The sequence below is a fragment of the Oryzias latipes genome, chromosome 6, assembly GCF_002234675.1.
Source record: "Oryzias latipes chromosome 6, ASM223467v1".
Taxonomy (NCBI): domain Eukaryota; kingdom Metazoa; phylum Chordata; class Actinopteri; order Beloniformes; family Adrianichthyidae; genus Oryzias; species Oryzias latipes.
The window spans coordinates 21056576-21082860 of record NC_019864.2 but is presented as its reverse complement, the minus strand read 5'-3'; the positions used below and the strand labels follow the sequence as shown (position 1 = coordinate 21082860).

The 26285-nt window shown below is 39.3% G+C and overlaps 1 protein-coding gene across 3 annotated transcripts; it reads right to left on the bottom strand.

The window, feature by feature from the left end:
• Positions 1-18: 18 nt before the first annotated feature.
• LOC101171000 (serine/threonine-protein kinase WNK1) lies at positions 19-25528 on the bottom strand. Of its 3 annotated transcripts, none has more exons than XM_020703666.2 (28): positions 25285-25528; positions 22506-23703; positions 17366-17538; positions 16934-17154; positions 15182-15339; positions 12722-12810; positions 12408-12627; positions 12220-12321; positions 11766-12135; positions 11536-11690; positions 10065-10145; positions 9162-9266; positions 8612-8710; positions 8126-8205; positions 7893-8055; positions 7704-7820; positions 7355-7468; positions 6876-6921; positions 6641-6784; positions 5669-6564; positions 5525-5590; positions 4473-4592; positions 4104-4377; positions 3810-3978; positions 3530-3717; positions 3266-3394; positions 2966-3186; positions 19-2880 (listed from the first exon to the last, which is right to left on the bottom strand). In XM_020703666.2, exons 2-28 carry the CDS (start codon positions 23274-23276, stop codon positions 2497-2499), a joined length of 5655 nt encoding a protein of 1884 aa, XP_020559325.1. In that variant the 5' UTR covers positions 23277-23703; positions 25285-25528; the 3' UTR covers positions 19-2496. The 3 variants fall into 3 exon arrangements, with proteins under 3 accessions (XP_020559325.1, XP_020559326.1, XP_011474563.1); XM_020703667.2 differs by lacking the exon at positions 25285-25528 and adding an exon at positions 24554-24658; XM_011476261.3 differs by lacking the exon at positions 8612-8710.
• Positions 25529-26285: the final 757 nt, after the last annotated feature.

Here is a 26285-nt window from a genome sequence, read left to right as displayed (position 1 = left end):
TCAATGTCAAAAGCACCATGACTTCTGATATTTTTATTTGTTTTTACATTTTGTACAACGTGAAAAAACATACACAAAACAGATACAGGATCACAGAAAGTCAAAAAAGGAGGGATCAGAAATCTGTCAGTGGCCTTACACAGTACGAAGATGCCTGATAATTACTGATGGAAAGGGGCAGCGCGCGGACCTGACCCTGTGGAGTTTGTGCTGTACAGTGGTGGCTTGGTAATCATACGGAAAGGTAAACACCAGTGAAGCTGGCATGCACAACTGAACCCAGACTGATCATGTGACGTTGAGGTTGCGCCTTTGATATACTGAGAACAGCCAAACAACAAAAAAAAGGGTCAACACCAAGAATGTATTTACTAATACTAGTAAATACCCTCATCAGCATGCAAATATGTCAAATACCCCTTTTCGACCCCATTAAAAACTTTCAACATTGCATATTCTGCATTGCAGTAACTATTTTTTTTCTCTAGAGAAGTTAATTTAATCTACAAGCAGGTGGAAGAGTCACAACATCAGCATGGCACTCCTATAAGACAACAGTTGAGTCAGCATGACAACTTTTAAACCTTTGTACAGGTCACTTGCTTCCAGAACAAGTATGAAAATTGTTTAATAATAAACCCACCAAAAACACAGGTCAGCCAGAAAACTATGTTCACATGAGCTGAGTATAAATACAGAGATTACTCGACACAAATGTAACTGTAGAGGGGGAAAAAAAAAGCTAAAATAAGTTTACCACTTCGTGTGCCATTTGTTCTGCAAGTCCAGCATGTGGCCAAAGTTTCAGTGTTGCATGCTGGGAAGTGGCCGTGTTGGGTGTCGTCATGCACTGCTTTAGTTACTGGTTCTCTGATGCACGGTCGAGGCTGCAATACTGGATTAATGTGGGTGGTTGTTAATGAGGATGCAAGGCACTAAAGTCTTCCTGGTGTCTACGGATTAGAGTGCATGTGCATTCAGAAAGAGTCATCACAAGCAAACTCTAGTGACTGAGAACTGTGAAAGCTTTCACCTCACATTAGCATATGTACAATAAAATAGAAAAGGGTGACAGGGCAGTCATAGAAGAGCTTAACAGACCGCAGGAGTCTTCCTGCACGGTGAGTGGGATACCAATTACAACAACCCTGCAATTGCACTTTTTTTTATATTTCATTAACTACATGTTGTTTAACAACCTTTAATAATTACAGTGAAACAACATCAAAATCTGATGGCTGAATACAGGTCCATAACGAACATCGTCTGTTGTATTAAATATAAGCAGACAAAAACAGACCACAGACAGAGAACCTCAGACACTTGTGATGTGAAAGGTCACACTTAAATGTGATGGGTAGAAGGATTTTGGGACTTTGCTCAGAACTTGTTTATATCTGTGATGTTGGGAGTGGTGTGGGTGAATCCGTTTTTTGAAAAGCTATATATATTTATAAAGTTTGATATAAGTTCTATCGGAGCATCTCATTTCTGAGCACAAAGTAAAAAGTGGTTTGTGTGAATCCGTTTGGTGGGAAAAGCCGGCAAAGCGGCCATGTTGGGACTGATCGGAGTCGGCATCCAACAGTCAGCGGTGGTCAACACCAGGACAAAGCTTTTACAGACCGCAGATCCACTGGTCCATAAGTCAGTTGTAAAGAATAGATCACCATATTAAATCTTTATGACATAAAAACTCAAGTCACATGACGACAGAGACAGCAATATGTTTAACGTGTACACAGAGCCCAATGGAAAAATCTATGTACAGAGCCGGTGGTCATGTGCGTTTTGGGAATTAAGGCCACAATTACAAGTTGATCTACTTGTTATTGCCTTGTACCTAATAATATTAATAATAATGGGATGTATTTATACTGCAATCATTTTCCAGACTAACTTCTCAAATCTTTCTTCTACCAACTCTACAAGTCTCTCTGCTCCACTCTCCCATCAGACCCTCTATACACCGTCCCGCCCTCACCAACGTAAACATCCCTTCCCATCCCAAGTCATAGAACTAAATTCATGTTCACTCAGGTGTGTATGAACATGTCTGTGGCATGAAAGGCTTCAAGTCTGGCCTGTAAGGATAAGAACTACAATCCTTCTTCCCCAAATCCTCTTCAAAGGAAGGATAACATCTGCCCTCCTATTTGGCTGCTGTTGGTAATGTCTGACCCAGCCGGCTGACTCATCACAGCTCATTTTCACAGCTCATGGCAGGTTAAGCAGGACATTTCTGTGCTGCGAGTGTGTATTGCACTCCCCCCGCCCCCGCCCCACAGTCATGGTTTAGCCAGAGAGGACATCAACCCTGCTGGTCAACTATTCACAGGAACACGCAACGATAAAGGTGGAAATAAAAAGTGATGATGCAACGCAACAACAGCGGGAAACTGCAAAGGCGGGTCGTGGTTCTCCATCAAGGACTGTGGAACATCTCTGTTCTATTTGGTCCTTCATCCCAGTCTAAAGCAAGGCCCCCCAATGAGGCTATGTAGGCCTGGGGTTAGACCCCCCAGGGCTGACTGACTTCTGGAGGGCTGGGGTTGTTCCTAAGTGAAAGCCTTGCTGCATGGAGACAGGGGCTGTTGTAGGGGGCTGGTACTGCTTTAGTTGTGAGGGGTTGTGCACGCTGACCTGACATGCGCCTGTGGGTCCTGCCCACTGGGGGGCACTGTAAGAGACTGGCGTGAATCCAAAGCCCTGGGCCACTGGACAGAGGGAGCCTTTGCGAGGCCCCAGAGAGGCAGAGGGGTTGGTTGGGTTGGGGAGGTGAGCGTTGGTCGTGGATGTGTTGTTGTTTGCCCCTCCAGGTCCTGGGCAGAGGTAGCCTGGGGCGGAAAATTTACGAGCCATGTTGGCTGGAGGAATAATCTGCAAAAATGAGAAGAAATCAAGAAATAAGAACCACCATGACGTTTCAATAAAGTTACATGTTTGCAGTAAAGTGAAAGCCCACATCATGTCCAAGAGTTGCTCCAGCTTTAGGTCCTTTTTTGCACTGAGACAGACTGATGGCATCTCTGGCCCAATTATCTACTAGTTGGTGTAGGTCGTCAGTAAAGGTGCCTTTTCCCTTCTGGGTGTGAGGGACGGATGAAGGTCCTGTGGCCTGAGGCAGAGGAGGCATGGCGGCCTGCTCGTGGCCTGAACCGTTTGTGGAGCCTGACCCACTTAATCCTGGAAATGCAGGATCAACAAGTCAGCCTTGAACAAGAGCAGTCACAGATATGAAGTATGGAGAGTAGCTGGCACACACCTGTGCAGCCACCGAGGCTCGGCATAGACTGAGAGCATGTCAGCTGCTGCGTGTCAACTGCACTTCCCTTAGCCTCTGTTGCAGCAGCGGTTGTTTGCTTTGGAGGGGACTCTGATCCATGACTTTGAGCTGAGGATCAAGTCAACAGGTTACATCATGGAATAACATTTGAACAAAACAATGCTTTGACTTTTAGAGGAACAACAACACCCAAAGATTATTTTATTAAAGTCCAAATTGTCATAAAAGCTAAAGAAATCCAACCTGAGTGTATGGGACTGGGATGGCCACTGCGAGACTTGTGGTTCTTGCTTTTGCGCCTGCGTCTGCCTCCAGCCATCACCAGAGCAGGAGACGCGATGCACTGAGGAGGAGACTTTCCCATCTGTTTGTACAGGGCTGCTATCTCCTCCTTCTGACGGGTGTGCAAGGCCTGAATCTCCTTCATGTGTCTGTAGGAGGAAAGCCAGGAGAGGGGTCATTAACCTTCTCTGAAAGTATGGAGGAAATAAGTGTGGTGTAACAGTGATAATATGTGTCCTACTTTTCTCTCAGACGACTAATTTCTTTCTGCAAGACTTCATCGTCTGTCTCCGACTCGTCATTGTCGCTGCTGTAGTGGGCGGGAGTGTTCAGAGGATCAAAGAGGGAAGATGAAGGTCCGTTCTGCAGGCTGCAGCTGTGTGTTGGACCTGAGCTTGGAGCTGGAGTGACTGAGGAAATAAAACAGTAACAAATGTACTTAAAACATCAGCAGGAATATTTCTAATGTCCTAAGTACTAAGCAAAGTATCACAGTAAAAGGAAGTGCACAAGTAATCCACTGAAGTTTTCCCACCTGTGACTGAGAATCGTCCCACCACTGAACCAACAGCTGGCTCAGGTGAGGCGCTGCTTTTAGACACTTGGAAGCGTCCAATGGTTGTGGGCTGACTGGGTCTGTCAGTTTCAGAGACATCTTTGGACAGGAGGGATGAGCGGTGAAGAGTATTTTCTGGACTTGAAGGTGAGGAGGATGAAGAGGAGGTAGAGGACGATGTAGAGGAAGCAGAGGAAACCACACTGGATGGACCTGGAGCTCGAGTGGGTGCCTCATCAGGTGGAACAGAGATCTGTAGGAGATAAAATCATGGTTTTATTAATGTGTTAATGTTTGATTTTGAACCCACGATAATAGAATTTATTTGAACTGACGACAGAAACTCACTGTGAAGCGTCCTAAAGTGAAACCTGGGCCTGGAGGCAGAACTCCATCATCAGCCTGAAGAGATTCTGGGCTTGCAGATCTCCTCAGCTGACTGTCTGAATCCCCTTGCTGTTGCTGAGCCTGTGTGGTTACAGAGACATAAACAATTCTAAGGAATTACACTCACTAATAAAGACTTAATAAGAAAGAAATGACCCCCCCCCCCCCCCCCCCCAGGGGTCTGAACACTTTGTGTTGTGGGGATTTTTCTGAAATAATAAAATACTAGCGATGGGCATCAAACATACCTATTTGTCTACAGTTCACATCTTTCTGAAGGTAGAGAGGGACTTTTTAAAAGAAAATGAACATTCTTATATTTTTAACAGTTACTGCAACTATTGCTTTGGTTTGAAGCTGCTCATTTTAATATTAATGACGACAAGAAAGGGGCAGATAAACCCACTGAGATGGAGGTTAATTACCAACAAAATGAGACTTTGAAAGACAGTTTCAACTGGCATAATATACTATGTTGTAACTAATATACTGGATACTTATTAAGAGCTGAGAATCACTATTAACTTCCTGAACTGATCAAATCTACATTAAAATCACTAGATTTAATTTATGATTTCATACAAGTCAAATAAATGTAAATTCAATGTGTAAAATTTCCATTCTGAATCTTGAAAATGAATTGAATTCAGTCAGGTAGGGATGGGAAGAATAATTGTGCTAAACCCCGTTTATATGACTCACTGGTTATAAGTTAGAACAACCTCTCAGTTTTTGTCCTTGTAATACTGTCCGCTTAAGTAATTGCAAAAGTATATTGAAGAAATGTAAAGGTTGAAGATGCTTTAAATAACCTTTCCCGTTTCCTCTGCAAATTTTGCTTACAGCTATTAAAAAAAACACTTTTCTCATCTGCATACTAGAAGCATGAAATTCAATGACAAGTATTTTCTGTGCTTTGCCTTCTAATTCTGATCGGTAATTCTGCCAGGGAAGGTTTGGAACCAAATGAAGAAATCAGAGTGAAATAGAACAAATAAAAGAACAAATCTCACCTGGTTTGGTTCAGGAAATGGAGGTGGATGCTCTGAGGGAGGTGTGGTTGGTTGATCAAAGCTGGTCTAAAGACAAAGACACGAATTATAAAGTCGAAATCCTGTCAAACATGCAGAACTTTAGGAGTTGGATTCTGTTCGGACCTGGCCCATGGGCTTGGATGGGGGGGTCTGAGCATGTCCGGCCTGCGTCGTCATTGAGCCTTGAAGCTGTACTCCACAAGAGAGGGAAAGATTTGATGGGGGCACCATGGTGGTTCCAGGTGGTGGGGAGGATGTGGCAGGAGGGGTGGAGGTTCCTGTGCTTTGACTGGGGTCGACGGATGCTGAAGAGGCAGAACTTTGGTCTTTAAAGAGGGAGCGCAGCTTCATGTCTAGGGTTTGAATATCATCTCTACCAGCCGTTTTGGAATGGAGCTCAGTCCCCTCCGACTCCACAGGCTGTGACGGGATCTGGGTCTGGGGGTGCTGAGCATGGATGGCTGAGTTTACAGGCTGAGAAGGCTGGCCATTTAGTTGCTGCTGCTCTAATATGGGGGCAGATCCAACACTGGGTGTGCCAGTGGAAGCAGAGGTACTGCTCGACTGAGGCCCAGGTACGGCAGAGATGGACGTCTGTGTTGAAGAAGGGGAGATGGAGGACGGAGGAGGGATGCTAGTAGACACTGTTGGAGGCTGTGGAGCAGCGGTTTCATGCAAAGGCTGCAAAGGTGGAATGGAATCAGTGATTGCAGGTTGTGACGGAACGGATGCTGGTGGAGAAGATACCCTGCCAGCTGATTGAGAAGGCAAAGGCATTGCAGTGGAGGTGACAGACTCAGCTGGAAAAGCAGTGCCGGGGGTGGGCGCTGCAGCCTCTGAAGGAGACAGAATGTTAGAGACGGGGCCGGTCTCAGAGGATGGGAAAGTGACTGGTTCTTGGTCGGAAACAGGAACAGGGGGATCAAGAGTGTTGCTCCTGTCAATACGGGCCTGCTTCACTTTACTGAAAGCCTCCTGGAGAACCCCAGATGGGGCAGAAAGAGAGAGGCCAGAGGGAGCTGTGGAAAAGGGAAAATAAGAAACCTGAGATGCAAGAAATAAAAATCTGTAGAGATATAGTGACTTTCTTCTCACCAGGCCCGGCATCATCTCCAAATGATGTGTTAGTAGAAGGGGCTCCGAAGAACTTGTCTTTCAGACGAGCCTCTGGAACTGGACTGACTATAAACCTCCGTCCTGCTGAATGAACCACCTGCGCCGTGGTGCTGGGAGAAATACCTGAAGAGAAGAGAAATATTATACCCCAAAAAACATCAACGGGAAGATGAAAATGCAGAGCACAGCAACCAAAAAAGCAAAGGTTGCTGACCTGGTATCATAGGAACAGTCAGCTCAGACTGCTGCTGGTCACCAATCTGAAAGGAGACCACATGTCAGAGTTGGATCATTTTCAAATTCTGGTAAAAACTTTTCATAAAGTTAATGAGCTGAAAAATGAAAATGGATTTAACCCTTTCACATCAAAGCTTTAGCTCCTGTCTTCACATTCTTTTGACTAGTCTTCAACTTTTTTAACAATTCCAGCAGATTCAGAAGCGCAGCGAAATACAGCCATATGCTGATATGCAACGCCTTTTAGGAGTGAAGTGTTAATGTAAACAACATAAATCAGCGGATTCCGTCACAGAGATGAGTAGCTTTACACCAGTATGCAACACAGACTCGATTTTCTCTGCGTCAGAATCAGCTGATTCACGTTGATCGCATAATCAGTGGACGCTTTAGAATCTGTCAAAGAGTGTGTGTTATATGGCGTCTATATCTGGTGTTTAGGGCATTAAGATTTACCTGGGAGAAGCCGTCCTTCATGCCCTTTCCCTTTTCATCAGCCATTTCTATGACTTCCCGGACCTGCTCAATGAAAGACTCCCGCTCATTCTCCAAAATGAACTCACTCTGAACCTGAAACGGAGATTAGGTCAAGTTTATAAGATACGCCACAGTTTATACTTTTAAAACAGGACAAATTCCACATTGGGATGGCCTCATTTAGGCGGAAAAGTAAATCAGAATTTTGTAGCTCTCTCATTCCACTAATGTAAATACTATGGTGGTAAAAATGCATGATGTAGGAGACCATGTTAAGTAAAAGTGGCTTGTAGGGTATATAATAATAAAAAAAAAAAAGTCACATTACCATAATCTCTGCTATTTCCTCTGGGTTATCACCGTCAAGATCGAATCTGAAAGTCACCATCTTCCTGTTATGAGTTTCAAGCTGGCACTCTGCGACTCTGTCTCCGACGTTAGAGATCTAAAAAAGATTGAAATATTACAGACGACTGAGCAACAACACGGCCAAACAGAAATGCTTACAGACACGTACACTGAGAACGTTGAGCTTGGCCTTTCCGCTCTTCTCGTGGCGAGAGCGGCTGCGGACCGATCGCCGCTGGTTGCGCTTCATAGAGCGCCCTTCGTGACGACCCCCTGATGTGGAACTCCCATCGTTGCCATCACTAAGACCTGAAGCAGCATCTGACAAACAGCTAAAAACAAAGTATGTTTAGAGTACTGTAAAAAATTCATGAAAACATACGAAGCTCCCATTCACTTTACCTATCTGGCTGCTGTGGGACGAGGGCAGAAGGCCCTGCTGGCTGCTCCACTGCTGTTCCCTGAAGAACAGTTCCAGGACCCTGAAAGATGGAAAACTTTGAGCTGTCTGGAACTTCATCTCTAAACCAGATCTGACAATTAAACAGAGATTTAAATTCAATTACTGTAAGATAAGACAGGGTTCATACAATAAGCACGCATTTGTGCTAGTAAAGGTAAATGTATTATCTATAGGATAATAACACAACATTAACATCTGTAAACTGATTTCTGCAATACCCTCCACAAGATGGGGCTTCTGAACACAGTTTCCTGTTTACATTTTGTTCCTTAGTATGTTTTAATTAAAGAATAAACATTAAGAAAATAAAATATAAAACAAGACCTTTTTTTTCTACAGAGATTACATAGAAAAATAACTAATTATTTATCACAAAATAAACATCCTACCACCCACACAAGTTCATATTGTGGTCTGGAAAATACCTGAAGAACAGAGAGGCATGATGCCTGATAGAGGAAGAATAGATGCTCTGCGTTGATTGGTGGAGACATGATAGGAGGACTTGGATCATTGGCCCAAGACTAAGTCATGCAAAAATACGCAGCATGCAGACAGGAAGAAGTGGAAGAACAAAGGAAACAAATACAGCAATGAAAGTTTCTGAACATCCAGGGGAAACAAGAAGACAAGACAAACCCAAGTGGACATAAGACAAGACACACACTCATACACATAGTATATAGTCTGTAGAGACGCTCACTTATAAAGGTCATGTTGTTTTCAGTTAGAGCTATGCTGTAGAAGTTACATGTGGTTTTTGTGCTACTTCTCCAATTGGTTTTAACAGCTATTCCAGGGTAATGAACCAACGAAATATCTTAAGAACGACTTCTAAAGAACTGTTGGTTTAATGAAGGGAAGCTTTGGAAAACCTCGTACAATATTTTAGACAAGAGACTTGTGAAAAAGAGGAAAAGAAATTGTTTGTCAACATTTTCGAAGTGAGACAAAAGTTTGGATGTAAAGCATCACCTGTAGCTGTGAGGCTGAAGCCTGTACCAAAGAACTGCTGCTGTCTGAGTGAGGCTGTGATGACTGAGAAGATGAAGAAGACGATGAGACTTGCAGAGAGGAAATCTGCATGATCGACAACATGGGAGACGGAGAAAAAAAGATACATCAGGAAACAAAAACTCTTGGAAAATAGCAACTGTAACTGGCATCATGCTGGGACTTTGCAAGTTCACTGGATTGACAGTACAAACCCACCAGTTAAACAGGATAACTAACAAATGTTTTATCTATAATGTCAATAAATTGCTAAAAGAGCACCTGATGACAATGTTAATGTCCTGAGACCTTAGCTAATATTTGAGCCAGCCCTCTAAGCACATAGTCACAGGGCCCCAGTTAAGGAAAATATAACCAAAAATGTGATGTCCACGCATGTCTCAAGAGGTTAAAGCACAAGTTGGTGACAATCGTATAATCATCAACACAAACATAAACCTCCTATTAGCCTCCTTAACTAATGTAAACACTTCTGATGTGGTCAAAACAGAAAGATTGATACATTAACTTTTTAAAATCTTACAAAATACTTTTTAGCATTATGTATACGTTATATTTAAAGAAAAAACTGTGAAAGGTGGAAAATGTTTTAACATTATAGAGGGATATTTTAATCTACTGGAAGAGGAGGGGGTGAACGGTGGTAAACTCTATACTATTAGAAAACATAGAACAGTAGCTGTGCATCCAAAAAGGCCAGAGAAACTAGGATTCTTACACAACTGCCAAAACACGTGAAAATAAGTTGCAGTGAATAATCATTTCCCTACAGCGGTGAAAAAATGATTCTGGGTGAATATTTTAGCAAACAGGGGATCTAAGTAGAAATGTTTACATAGCGGGAGACCGTAAAACAGGATGTACCTGTGAAGGTGTCACTGAAACTGGCTGGTTTGTGGGTCTCACAGAAACGGCCTCTGGTGGGACATTTTGAATCTGCTGAACCTATTGTATGTAGGACAAAGACAATTGAAGCAAATACTAAAGTCAGACAAAGAAAAAAAAGACAGGAAAAAAACATGTAAAATTATGCTTTTCTTGCTCTACAGTTATATCATTGTTGCAGAGCAGGAGTGGGCAACCTGGGCACGCGTGCCACGTGGAGGGAAAGACAGTGGAACACGGGGTGTGACAACAATAAGCACGTGATCTGTCGCCTGTATCTTTCGGATATAGTAAAAAAAATAAAAATCAGGTTCGAGTAACAAAATCTTCTCACAATGAGCTTTTCTCCCTATGGGATCATAAGGAAATGGTCCAATCACTCAGCACTGGTACTGTGTCCCCGCCCACCTATATAAATATTGACACTGTTTTGCCCTTTCTGAACGGACAGTTTAAATGAATGTCCTCCGTAGGGGGAAAAAAAAGTTTGCTACAGTTAAATGAAAACGTTGTAATAATGATCCTGTGTTTAGAAACTGTTGCAGGTGAGATGATTGGCAGTGTGTCATAAACGCCTGTCTGAGCAAACGTGAGCGTATGTGAGTGGGAAAAGCGCAAAGCTCATCTGCTAGCTGGTGAACATGTTTATGACAGCGCAGAAGCTTTTTTTTGGTCATGTTTTTGTGGATGCAGCGGCTGACAATTATGGAGTTCTAAGTTTTGTTTGTTGAATGATAACCAATCATGGTCAGATTAAACACATACTTTCTTTCTGTTCTGCCAAATGTCAATATGAAATGAGAACAAGTTTTAAATTTAATATTACAGCTGATTGCCACTCCATTTGCTGGGGGTGAAAAAAAATGAACAATGATGCTGTCTAATTACAGAAAATCTATATTACCATAATTAGTAAACTAACCAAAAAGTAAAAACCTTTAATTTTACATGCAATTAAGTCATCAACGCATTGAGCCCATTGAGACGACTATTGTTGCCATATTGGGCTTTATAAATCAAACTGAATTGAACTAATTAACTTGCATTAAGTTACTTTGATGGTATTGTGTTCTGACATATCCAATCCTATTGCAGTAAGTAAGACATACCACAAATGCAGTACTTTTCGTTTTAAACAAACATAACTGCAATTCTATTTCAACATGGATCTATTTTCTTGGTGCACTATTATTATGAAAGCACTTTTACGAGTTAATGCCAAACTATGTTTTCTAAAAGTTATTTGACCTGCTGTTTGTGAATTAAATACAGTTTCTGATATATTAAAAATGTCTTTGTATTAGAATTGGCAGTATAGCTGGTGATGGCACAGTTGTTAAGGAGAAAATTCTGAATGGGCACTTCATGTCATACACATCACTAAACCCTGTTTTATAGCAAGAAAAAGAGTGTAGAAAAAGATCCAGCGACATGTGAATTATTTTCTTACCACTGACTGCTGTTTTGGATCATTTTGGATCAAAGGACTTGATACTTGAGGCTGTAGGTGTGGACTCAGGGCTAAGGTGTAGGATAGTCCAGACAGAGAAGGCTGGGACTCAGGAACGACAGAGGAGCCGGGTATTCTGTCTCCCATATCCCGTGCTGTAGTTGGGGACAAAAGTATAAATTAAGAACTGTAACGAGAAAGTCTTTGGAAGCCTTGGAGGCCGTACAGACCTGCACTGGCATGCTGTAGCTGTTGGTCAGTCTCTGGTTGATCACCGTCCACCGGGACAGCAGCTACATTCTGACTCTGAGCAGGAACCTGCCCAGTTGTCTGAGGGATCAAGAGGACTCCCTGTGACATGCCAGGCAGTTGGGTGGATTGAGGAGCACTGTAGTTGGAGCTCTGAAGGCTCTGCTGAGATGTAAGCTGGGCACTCATATGTGGGCTATGCTGGTTTGGTTGTGGAGCAACATAAGAAGACGGCGGTCCAGGCTGTGATTGGGGTATCTCCATGCCAGACTGTTGGCTTGTCTGCTGTGTTTGTGGTACCTGAACCTGCACCTCTTCCTCGAGCCTCCTCTTCTCTTGATCTTCTCTGACCTGCAAGTTAGTTTAAAAATGTGCTTAGGTCCCTTTCTGTAACAGACAGGGAAACCAAACAAATCATGACTACCAAAGGCTCACCTGCTGTCGCTGAGCTCTTTTGCGCCTGATTAGAGATACCCTGTCTTTTATGGCCTTTGCAATGGTCTTGTGGTCCCCTTCACACACATAGCCGGACTCAACCTAAAAATGTAGGAAATGATCGATTCAGCGACAAAGTTAAAACAGTCCTTTGCTAACCAGAGACTGCGTAAATCAATTCAAATCACCATTTCTTGTGCCACATCCTCTGGGACGTCTTTGTTGAGGTCAAAGGAAAACTCGATGGCTTCATTGTCTTTGTACTTCCCCTTCAGCTTTTTGATGTCTTCAATTCTGAGCCACAACTTGATTGCCTCCATCTCTCCATCGTCCTCTTCTGCCAGCTCCACACGCACACCTGTATCCTCCTGGAAGAAGGCGTGGTTCAGCAGGTCTTTGATCGAGTACCTAAAAGGACAGAAACGCTCTGTTGTCAAACAAATGCTTGCCAGGGAAATGTTGAACTCAAAACTTAAATTTGTAATATTTGAAATGACAAAACCTCTCATCCTTGTTTTGGCGAATGCACCCCTCAATGATCTCCTTCACCTCAGGAATGGCCACCTTGTCGAAACTGCCTGGCTTCACCCCCTAAAGGAAACACATAACTCTAAATGAGAATGACTCCTCTCCTGGGGAGTCTGGATCATTTGTTTCTATTTCACAAGACTGGATGTCAAATCAAATCAACTCTGTGCTAAAATGTAAGTAAAACATGTTTGAATAAAATCTAATAAATGAGAAAATCTGTTTTTGAAAACATTGATCTATTTGTCCACTTATAATATACAAAATGGCAAATGTGATGTTTTTTTTCCAAATAAAACAGTTTTACATAGTGGTGACTGGAATCGAGTGGGACTGCAATGCTACGCTTTAAACCTGCATTTACTCCAACTAAGACTTTTGACCTTACAGCATCTGTTCCACCAACTGACATTAGTAATATAAGGAAGAAAGCATTTATATAATAGATGTTCCTGTAAATCCTGGGTTCACCTATTAATGCAAAAAAGACACTTAGAAAGTAAAATTAGGGCAAAAGTAAACTAAAACTTATTAAAAAACCTTTTTATTGTGAGGACAGTTGATTAGAAATGTAATGGGGAGAAAACTGAACATTTTTCCTATAATCTGACATTTTGTTTACAGTTAAGCAAGAACGACGGAGTATTAGGGCCACCATAAATAATAAATGTTTGAGAATAAAGTCGTAAAATTATAAGAAAAAGATGTAATTTTCCAAGGAAAAAGCCACACTTTTTCAGAAACAGCGGTGTTCCCGCTGTGGGTCAAGAATCTTCTTCTGAAAAGGGTTTGTGTCCTGCAAAATTCTTTGTAATGACTTATACTTTTAATTAAACAATGTTTATTCGCTAAAAGACTTGACAGTCATGAAAACAGTGCTGGACTAATTGCTAATTACTCTACATTTGTCATTCTCAAACATGATTGTGGTTACTTTCTGTCGTGGTTTATGTTTGTTTTAGTAAACTGACTTTTTGCCTTAAATGTACAACTTTAATCTCGTGAATTCTCCATTTTTCTTCTTCCTCTTTCGGCTTCTCCCATCAGGGGTCGCCACAGCGAACAAGTAGCATGGTAAACTTGGCAATGTTTTACGCCGGATGCCCTTCCTGACGCAACCTTCTCAAACCGGGCTGAATTGTGAAATTGTAACTGTATTATAGTAAAATATTTACTCTTTTATCCATAATTCTACGAGTCTACTCTTGTACATTTTTGACTTTTCTTTACACAGGTTTCGTTACAACTTTTGTGAATGAATTGATTTTCTTATTATTTGGCCCTAATTCTCCATAGTATGGAGGAAGCCCTGTTCCTAAAGCAGATGGCTTCGGATGGGACTTCAGAACAGTTTGACCAGTGGGGTGAAGAGCTTTCCAGCTGCACAGACATGTCAAAGTTTTCCAAAATACAATGGAAATGATCATCCAGGATAACAGTATAGTAATAATAAGAGGAGGATTTGTAATTGCCAGTAGGAAAAAGCTCAGCCTGTGATAGCTACTGGCAGATTACAATAAACCATAATTAAAAATCTCTTCTATCAGACGGAAACCTCTCAAGAATACTTCTGCTTATCAAGTGGTTTTTGCAGTAAATATTATATTCAGTTGCAAATTAACATGTAACAATATTCAAAACACATGACTAAATAAAGACACATAAAAAGGGAGACCACTGGATGGTGAAGAGCAGGTAATGAGATGAAAAATGTGGGAAATGACCAAAGGAAAACATCTGTTTCTACAGAAAATCCAAGGAAGACAGAACAATCATTTGCACTTCCTGGAAATGGAAATAAAATCCTGTCACCCTAAAAATACTGCAATAAAACAACGGGGACACTACCTCAGTGAGCTCAAGAACCACACTTACATGCTGGTTTTTGTGGGTTTTATGCTGTGACACTTTGTGGCAAAAGGTTCCATAATTTCACTGAGATGATGATGAATGATAGTGAATCACAGATTTAGGTATGAAGAGACATTCTAGAAACAAGTTTAGCGACTTTATCTGCCAAACTCGGATTTGCAAGAAAATGAATCACGGATGACTCAGAGTAACAATAGGCCACTATGTACGGATGAATAAGAAGGTATGAGATTATCTAACACAGTCATTTCCGCTGAGACAGGATTGCAGTACTTATCCAATGGCTGTTAGGAAAGCAGTTCCAGTTTTTCTTCCTAAGGCTACAAATCATCTATGCATCAAATCCAAATAGTCAGAATACGCTAGTTTTTTTTCCATAAAAAAATTACCGTATGGAAAAAGGGCGAGTTTTCTTTTCCGATGGGGAAGTAAGAGAATCAAACTGCAATAACAGTATAGAAGTGTTGAGAACTAAACAGATCTGTGATGCTAGCCTTCTTAGCACACGGGAAGTGAAGGCGTGGCAGAGCCGTGACATGAAGGGGTGACAGAGGAGACTTACGCTGGTAACTCTGCGGTAGATCTGTGCAGCATTCTGGCACTCTGAGTAAGGGTACTCTGAAGTGGCCATCTCCAGCATGCACATTCCAAAGGCATATACATCCACTGACTCGTCGTACTTCTCCTCATACATCTCAGGCGCCATGAACTCAGGGGTACCTTAAATCAAAACAACTATTCAGAACTCTGGACCTCCCTTACTGAGTGAGTGGGCTTCTCACAACCCATTGTCCTTCTGCTCCTCTAACCCATGGGGGCTGAGGAAGAGGAGGATGAGAGGAGTGACCAGGTAGATGCCGTCTTCTGGAGGACCTGTGATGTGAAAGTTGGAAGAGAGGGGGAAAAAAAAGAAAAAAAAGGGAAAGAAAGCAAAGAGACAGAAACAAAAAAGGGGGAAGATGGGCTCAGTTAGACTGTTGAGAGGAAAGGCACGTGTTTGTCTGTGTAAGACCTTGTAGTGTTGACTTCTACAGGTTGATGGAAGATGTGCAGAACACCTGTTAGCAGAATTATTGTACTAAACATTTAGCTCTAATAACAGAGATTGAAGTTTAATCCTCAACAATGAATTCTTTTTGAGCCAATTAGCAAAAAAGGACAATAAAACTAGCTATGGAAATAATTTTTTTTCAGACCTCATCTTAAACTTCTTACCCTTTTTTTTTTAGAGCACTTACCTTATTAAAGTCTGACTTACCGTCTCCTGACCTGAAGGAGGAAAGTGTTGTAATTAAGGCTGAGAAAAGTAGATCCCATAGCTAGTTAAAAGGATGAACAGCATGTTGCTGCACATAATCCCAGTCATACTGATGGGTTACTTTCAATCGATCAGGTCTTACACAGAAAAACATATTTGGTTGTTGGACAGTAATCATGGTTGATATTGGTGTATATTACAGCACACTGTCAGACTTACCAGGCCCATTAAAGATACTTACTCAATGACCAGCAGTACCCTATTCATTCCATACAGCAGAATGGGGCACAGCTGAGGCTAGAGCCTATTTTAAAAACATACCCATGAATGTAAAAGAAAATTAAAAATAAATAAATAAATAAAAAATATAGGAGAACAAAAAGGAAAGAAAAGGGTAAAATGCTGACAGAGAGAAAGTGGAGAGCGCCCCCCTGGACACAAACATGGAGCAAAAAGATTCTGGGTCCTGCAATATTTTAAAAGAAGCCAAGAGACAAACACTAGAAAAATCCTGTTAAAGCAAAGCCATAGAAAAAGATTGTTAAACATTGTTTGTGGAAGTAGTAAACAGACCACATATTTTCAAACCACAGAACACAGAAACAAGGGCCATACCTATAGCCATTGTTAGCCTGGCTGAAGGCATATTAGCTATCATAATGTTAACGGTGATTTAAAGAAGAAAAGACATTAGACGCTACTTACAGTCAGTAGATGTCTGGAAAAAATATCTCCTTTTAGGAGGATCATACAATCGAAATGCTGTGTACATGGGCCAAGACTAGCTTTAAAAAGGAATGAATACATAAAGTGTAAAGGGAAAAGTCCTTGTGGTTATCCAACTAAGATCACCACTGTGTGTGGCCTCCACTTAAGCTGTGGTTTGACAGACAGTTGAAACATGGTGGTCTGTTTTTGAAATGCATAGACAAAAAAACAACAACACATTTTTTCAAAAACAAATTCTGCACACATTGATTATTCACCATTATTCAAAGCCAGAGAAAAATGTACTGTCCCATAAGGATCAGGAGAGAAGACGCTTGAGATCCCTACCTATAACACTCTTGGCAAATGATGCTCGCTTGAGTGTGGCCAGTCCGAGGTCTCCAATTTTGACAGATCCTGTAGGGCCTGTGATGAATATGTTGTCACATTTGAGATCTCTGTGGATGATTGGAGGAGCCCGGGTATGAAGGAAGTGGAGGCCTTTGAGGATTTGCCTACACCAACTGCGGAGCACTTTAATTTTCATCACCTTGAACCGTTTCAGGTACCTAGAAGATAAATCATTTTCACATAGCATTAAAAATATATATATATATTTTTCTTAAAGTATAATCTAAATGTCACCAATTATTACCATGTCAAAGGTCAAAACAAATGAACTCCCATAGTAAATATAAAAATGAGGATAACTAATTATACTTTAACCATAGGCTACCATGATAAAAACAGACAAGAAAATCTGCCACATTTGCGACTCACGTCTTCAGGGTACCAGAGGTCATGAGCTCTGTGACTAAAACAATGCACTTCCTTCCTTTGGAAGGTCCCTCCCAGGAGTCATAAAAGCGAACAATGTTGGGATGCTGCAGTCCCTTTAACATCCCTGCTTCCTCCTTAAAGCGTTGTCGCTCCGTCTTGGACAGCTTACGATCCTGCAAGGGACAGAAAATGTTGAGATTCATCAAAACCTAAAAAATAATATGCCAAATACTATGGTTTATTATTTTGGGATTTTTTTGTCAGTGATTGACATTATTTAAATAAACATACAAATTCCACATTTTTTGCAAAGGACAAATCTTAAAGTTTGGATTTCTTTGGGAAATATGATGGGTGGAGGCCCTGAATTAAATGTCAGCTTTAAACCAGTTAGATGGATGAGCTTAAGAGGCTCCACCTAGAAACAAGACAAGCTGACCTACTTAGTATTTTATCTACTTTGTGAGGCCATGGTTCCCCTTTTTTTCTCCAAAACAAGCATGAAAATACCTCAGTTCCAGTCAGTCTCAAAGTTCTGTAGCAGTACAACAATGGGGCAGAAATTATTAGAATATTGTCAAAAAGTAGATTTTCCTCCTGTTAAATTAAAACAAAGGAAAAAAACTAAAATTTTAACATTTGTTTACGCAAATACTGCTATATTGCATGTTTTACTTGTTTTAATTTTGACAATTAGAGTTTAAAAAGGTAATAAAGTCATCGAAACTTTAGCAGTTGGACAGTTTGCATCATCATTTGTTTTTAGTGAATGGAATTTTATCAGTAAAATAACTAAGAACAAACTCCTCTCGGATGACTTCCATCTCATGTGTTACTAAGAAGAAAGAGACCATTCATAACAACACAATCAGCTAAATGAGTATATGCAGTGAATAATGCATTTACCCACCATCCACGTTTTATTTGTCCAGACTGTTTACTTACAAGAAATTAACTCCAAAGAATAACAGATATGGTTTAAAATACTGTTAACATGTTTGTGCTGAATGGTAGTAAAACAAACCTTTAACTCTTTAAAAATCCAACCAAAAAAAAAGTAGCTTTTTATCTTATCGGAATAAATGTTTTTAAAAATATTCTTTCAAAATATCCTTTACTACTTGGTTAAACAGGTAATCAAAAGACTAATACATCTTATTTTTAAGTATTAAGCATATTTATACACTGGTACACTAGTATTTCTTTCATATTAGATAAATGCAAACTGTGACACAGTTGGTTTATGCCTCATTGCTGGCTTTGGTCAGAAAGCTTCCTTTAGAGCGGTTAGGACTCTTTAGATGGTTGAAACGTGGCATTTAAGGTTTAATATGCATAGACAATTTCAAAACGAAGGCTTAAAGCAAATCTCTTGGATTACCTGAGAAAAGGTTATAAGCCTTTAGCACTTTTCAAACTGCCTGTTTATTGGTTTGTTCATCTTATGCAGCACCTCCACACCCAACCCATTTAACCTGTTCTGAATTTTGTGGAGTAACTTCCGCTTATGCACCAATTCCCAAATATGAAGCAACAAAGAAACACTCAAGTTTGGAAGACTAAACTTTATTTAATAACAAAAAGAGTAATTCAAAATTACCATAAGAAAAACGCATCTTTAAACAGAATTATACTATTTTTTTTTTTAACATCTGCAGTCAAATACTTAATTTTTCCAGTTAGGGATGCCAGTACTTGAGTTTTGTGTTGTTGTACAACTGTTGTTGGCGGGCAAAAGGAACTTGCCTTGGCTATATGTTGCCCATTTATAGACATAGATATATAGATACATCTATATATATATCTATATCTCTCTCTCTCTCTATATATATATATATATAGATATAGATATCTCTATATATCTATAGATATAGATATATATCTATATCTATATATATGCATTCATACACTTATTAATGTGTTTTGTGTCTTAGCCAATAAATCTTTCTACAAAGATGTCATGGAAGTAATTATTAATATCGGGAGCTTTGTGAGTTGCTATTTTTAATAGGTAATCTATTATAAAAACCTTCATTTTAATAAAAAGGTCAAAATAAATAATTTCCCCATCAGCTGTAGAACTGCACAAGAAAATAAATAAATAATAATAATAAATGAAACAGAGGTTGGTGCATTTTCCAATCCAGACATTGGGTGAATGAACATAACTGATTCTAACATCTCTTCACTCAATAAAGAAAGAACCATGATGTTTTTCACATGTAGCTATTTTATTCCTAAACACTACTGTGTAAAACAACTTTTTATTTTTTAGTACCAAAAGCTGATCAAGAGTAAGCTGTCTAAAATAGTAGCCATAATAGTAAATTCAAAAACGTCTGTCAATCACCACATTATTTAAACAATCTGGTATTGAGAAGTGATATTTTAGGTCAAACTGTTGATGAAGGATTTAACTTGTCCCCTTTCATCTTTACCAGTAAATTTACTCAACCTTGTCAGACGTGTTGGATGGGAAATAGGCAGTGCCCAAATGAAAAGCCAAGTCAGCTAATCCATGTATATTAAACCCCACATAAATAAATTATGAACCATTGTTTTACACACCACTAGTTTTTTATGCTCTTCTATACTGGTTCTCTGTAATTATTAGATCACATTAATATTTAAATATGCAACAAAAAAAATAATCAATAACCTTTATACTATAGTTGAAAATTTCAAGATTTACACTAATTATTTTAAATCATTTTAAAGCCTGTAAATTCCATTCAATTCAATTTTATTTATATAGCCCAAGATCACAGCAACAGTCGTCTCAATGGGCTTCGTACCGGTAATTGTAAAGTAAAGATAAAATCATGAGGATCGTGAATACATAGAATTCAATAGGAAAATTCTAAACTAACTAAACAGATTAAACTAAACCGAGCATCCCTGCCCTAGACTCTCCTTCGCGTCACTTTAAATGTCACTACAGATTTCTTTCCAACGTAAAAAACAGTAAATTGTGAAAAATTGTGGTATATTTTCTCAAATTCAGGATTCGAGACATTATATACTCTGGGATTTGCCCTAACTTGAGTAAAAAAGAGAAAACGATCTGGGTGGTGGAATGAATGTTCTAAAGCAGGCCTTGGCAAGGCAGCCGACTGCTTCACATGGGAGATTTCTCTGCGAGGAATGTGACCCATTTTACATTCACACCAGCATTCTCAGCAGGAACACACTGAGCATGCGTGTGATTTGGCCTGTGAGAAGGAAGGGGGAGGGTACGCCTGTAATCTCCACATTGTTCTGAAATCAGCTTGCTTATGAGGCTGTATCTGTTGCCATGTGAGACCAAGTGCTCTACTCACAGGTTGAAAGAAAAAAACAAATATTGATGTGGTAAATGAGTCTGCAACCTTGAAAGATACTTAGATTAGATTGACTACACATTTAAGTATATTAACAATAAAAAAAAAGCCTAGAGGGTAGAAATGATTAAAAATGAAGGCGTTTTCTCAAAAAGACCCAGGAAGATCAGCCGACTGCCAAGTCTAACACCAAATAATTGGATCTTAGATTTCATTTCTTGCAGAAATGAAAAGTTTTTCATTATCAGCCATATTTATTAGAATGATCCTCCTAATACGGTTTCATAATAATTTGCAACAAAAGACAACACATTAAAAACAAAAAAAATACAAATACAGGTTAAAAATATAAACTGAGTATGTAATATCTTGTAATAGCATTTTTTATGTGTGTGACTTGGCAGTCTGTGTTCACCTTTCATTTTTTTCATAATAAAAATAAAAATGTAGGTAAGTAATTTAGAATACAGGATTTTGTCACTGTTACACGTATCCAGAAAAACGTGGAGCTGAAAATGACATCATCAACAGCAATTACTTTAAATAAAAGACAAGTATTTCTTCACTCGTTACCGTTGTTGCCAAGCATGACGCATTTTATTAGTTTAGTGTATTTAGTTTATGACCATCAAGTTAAATGTTCTTTGAAATCCCTCACATGACTCTACAGAAAAGCTAACCTGCTTTTCCTCACTGTCAAAATCAAGCTCTAGTTAAATACTATTGAAATAATCCATTTATCGTTTTAAATGCAGTTTATACAAGGATCCAATACAATCTTTTAAAGAGGCTAAGTAATTAACTCAATATCAAAATAAAATCCAATTACATTAACATTGTTAATCTGAAATCAATATACTTTTAATTTAATGTAATATTAGAACCAGAAATTACGCCATCATTTGTGGCTTTAGTCAAAATAAAACTATTATAAGATTATTATTACATACTAACTTCCAATTTTTTTTCCTTCCTCATGATTTCTGCTTTTGTATGACTCACAATGTCAAACTACCAGTTTCTTTCTTGCATTAATTTTCTCTTCAATCCAACACGTTCCTTTTGGTTTATTTTGAAAACTTCATAAGAATAAATAACATTATCATTGCCGCTATAACGAATAAGAATTCCCTCCCACAGCCTTAGTACACATACACAAATGTTTATCTAATCATTAAGACTGACTCTTCGAACTAATAAAATGCAAAGCAGGAAATGTTTCTAAAATGCTAGTGTTTTCTCTATCAATCTGCTCTCAAATTAAAAAGACTGTTTTCAGTAGCAAGTGTCTAAACTAAAGCCTGTTATTACAATATTTATTTCAGACAGATGTTAATACTTTTGAATAAAATCTACAGAAATTCCATCATGCCAATCAAACAAACTTGTTTCCTCAAAATTGGATTAAGAAAAATACCAAATAAGTTAGTTGGGTTCAATGTTATGTAACTACTTCTTATAGAATATAAAGCAATCAAAGAGGAAGTGCAGGTCACATCTGCCAGAAAGGAAATAACAGATGCTACTGCGCAGTAAACCTTATACAATAAATGCTTTTTTGGTCCTAAATCCTCCCCAAGGAGAGGACACCCTTTGAAACGGTGCAAAAACAAGTGCTTCACTCAGGAAGTAAAAAAAGAAAAACGAATGTCCACTGTTTAGCTGAGCAATGCTCATATTTCAAATGAGCTAAAAGTAGTTTTGGGGCCACTTTAGACATTCCTCATTCCTTTTGATGAAAACTCAATTCACAACAATAAAGCATGTGGAATTATATCTATAGAAATGAGAAACGCAGGAGCAAAAAAAAATGTTCATACCTGTAGCTCACACCAAGCAACCTCCACTGTAGTCTCTGTGTCTAATCCCTTGTAGACAGTCTTGAAGGAGCCACGTCCAATCTCTATGTCAAACTTCAGGAATCTCCCATCAGGTGATGTTCCAACTGCTTTGGTTTCTGCCTCTTCAATATCATCTTGGACTCTTTTCTCAGCTTCCCTTTGCTCGGCTTCTGCTCGTGCCTTGGCTGAATCTTTATCTTCTTCATCTCCTACATCCTCAGAATGAGCTTTTACCTCATTCAAGCTTTCGGGTTCTGCTTGGTTTGGCAATATTGCAGGACGGGCGTTTCCCTCCAGCTCTCCATCACATACATCTTGAACAATAGTAGGCTCTTGAGATGAAGGCACGTTATCTACTCTAGAAACTTCGACATCTTTTCTTGGTTCTCCTTCCCCATCAGCAGATTTTTCATTTTGAGCTATGTTAGTTTCAGCTTTGGGCAACTGAGTAGCAGTGTCAGATCTTTGCAGCTGACCAAGAGGTTCCTGTGGCTTAATCCACTGAGACGCAGAGACCTTGCTGGGTAAAGGAAGGGCCAGTGCTGTGGCATTGGAATCGCTGATGACACTTCGACGCAAAAAACGATGTTCAGGGTTACACTTGTCACGCTCCATAGTGTGATGCCGGCGTCTCACGTCTGCTGGTCTGGACTCGCTCACCATTGAATCTGAACCAGAAGAAGGCCCATTTCCACTTTTAGGAGGGGGTGCCAGGAACTTCACCATTTTGTCATTTGGCCTTTCCGACATCCCACCACCCACACTAAAATCAATGGGGTGCAATGACTCAAGACCTAAATTAAAACTTCTTCCATGTCTCCATATGAGCTTGCAAAAGCAATTTAAACTGCACTCAAGAAACAAATGATACAAAAAAAAACAACAGTCCTTTATACTCACTAAAGAGAGTCTTTAGATATATTGAGTAAGGACTGGAAGAGTAAAATGGGAGGTGTCCTCTTGTAACTGGAAAGAGACTGAACACCACAGCAGAGAATGGAGGCTGGATTTTTATACACCAATCTCTTTAGGTCCACACTATCCATAGTGCACAGAACTGGAAAAGGCTTCTTTCAAGCATAAGGAATTACTAGTCAGGAACATCCATGCATGGCTTATGACAGAAGCAGAGACAGGATGGATGGATACTTTGAATAGACTACAATCTGTTTTCCCCCTGAAACATAAAAACAGACACCCAACATGTTAGAAAAGTAGCAAACATTATGTCAAGTATCAACATGTGTAAAAGTAATCATAACAGACAAGCTTTACAGTAAACCTAGCTTTTAAACACACCTAAAGTAAGAAGCACATAGCAAATATAAGTATAAATGTTGCACAAGTTGAGTAAATTTCCATTATGATACTCCTAAATACACAAAAACTCATGAGTCATTTTATCATTACTAAGATGAGGTGGTCCCTCACTGAAGAAATATATTTTTGATGGTAACTAAGATTCTTTCATTATGTTAAAACCAGCCTCTTTGTGCATTTGATTTTAAAACACTATTGATCAGATCTTATTTACATAAAAATCATATTTCTATTTTGCATCATGTAGAAAGAATATATGCATATAAAATTGTCAGGCATTTCCTAACTATTTCAAGTCAAAGTAAAGATCTCAAATCTAAAAACAATTAGTATGGAGTATGAGTTGCTGATCACACAATCAGACGGAAATAAAATGACACTAAAATATAACATACTATTTATCAATCAGGAACTGAAATTCCGTTGAACGTGGCAAAGCACGAATTGTATCTGCAACCCGTCATTTATATTATTACGTAGTAAAAGTAAATCAGTTTCCTTTTATAACCTGTGGAATCAAAGCTGTTTATTTTGATTAGTCCGTTTTTTCTTGAAATGGTAGCAGCCATGACCACCGAAGGCAACCATGTCAGAACTAAACCGGATAACGTCAACATAGCAGCAACATCTTCACACGTAATAAACAAACCCAGCAGCCCTTTTTCAACAATTGGGACGAAAGTAATTCTTGACCTCTAATTACGTACCCATTTTTCTTTGTATACATGACACCACATCCAATTGAAATGGCAGCATCGACTTTAGCGTCACGAAGCAAGTGGGAGCGACGGCTCTTTGTTAGCAAGCTAAATAGCACACAGCTAGCTAGCTAGTTAGCTGTCGTCGGCTAATCTTAAGACAGAGACGAGAGACAAGAATGACTAATTTCCGCGTCTTCTCTTTGAGTTTTCCGCCCAGCAGCAATTCCAGTAACAGTTCGGCATTGCTCTGATTTTAAACCTAAATAAAATGTTTAAAACCCATCAATATAAATTATAAAATCATAATACGACAAAAAAAGTCAATTTTACATTTTCTGGGATGATTAACAAAACGCTGCTCTTGTGAGGACGGTTTTCATTGGAAGACAAACAAACAGCGCCACTGCAGCCTACTGTGGTAATGTTGTTAGCTAGACAAATGTTGCTATTGACCTAAAAAGGGGCCAAACTCCTTGTAGCTCCATTCAATTTAACGCTAAGAGGCTTTTAATGAGGCCAAAACTAGCTTAGCTGAGGTTGCGCAGTTTACCTTTTTTAATCTTCAGGGATAGTTTCAAGACAACCATTTATGTTATTATTAAATTTGCCCAATTGTGTTTAAATGATATGGCAGACATTTCAAATTACTACTTGTCAAGTTATTTGTTATAGCGATTAGCAATTAGCTTTTCAAAAACAGCTATCTGTTGGCGGCGCCGGGTGGCAGATGGACCTACCTCGTATCCAGTTTCCACAACACAAGCCACTCAGCGTCGTTGAAATTATTTTCATACCATAACGTCCTCTTCACATTCTTGAAATTGAAATTATTATATCCCACATATACAAATGTCAGACATGTACACGTAGTATTCTAGCTATTCAATACTGGAAGAGCAATTTCTGGGGCTCGTTTTCAAACAAGCGACGCTGTTGCTACAGATGAGGGAATAACGGCTAGCATGGATTGTCAGCGCATGCGCCGAGCACGTAACGACGCATGGCGCTTGTGAAAGTCCTGAATGTTGTCAAACTGGATTTGGTGAAGTTATTTTATTCTTTTTTATAAGTATGTTAAACGTCTAAGAACCATTGAAATACTTTGTATTATATTTCACATTTTTGATAGTTCCTGTGAGAATTTGTATAAGAAAGAAATATTTTTCTATTTAATAGTTTGTATGCCCTCACTTAATATAATTTAATGTTTAAAACGGTAAAAGAAAGCTATTATCATTACTTTGACTTGTTTTTCTGCTAATGCTCTTTTAGTCTATCATAAAATCCCTTTTTGTTAATTTTCTATCCCTAATGATGAATTTTTAAAAATGAAAAAGAATCACATCCAGATAAAATATGCCGTTTTATTTTACTAGAATAGCATTTTATGTATAAGGCTTGTTTTGACTGAAAAGGATATTGTGGGATTAACATTAAATCCCCCCCCCCCCTATGCTTTTCAAATTAAGAAAGAATAGCTTTGATTTTTGCACAGTCACTTTTGTTGTGAAATTACCTGTGACATATGTGATCAAATATTTTATTGGTGTGGTTTATTGATTCCTGAATGCTCTTAACACATTTTAAAAACCGTTTGGATAGTGAACATCGCCCCCTGGTGGTCTGTAATGGGAAACACGTCAAGCTACTTCACGTCAGCTTTTTTCATTGCACACGTTTTATTGATCATTTTTACATATCCAAAAAGTGTCTTCTCGAAATCTGCGGGTGATTGAAC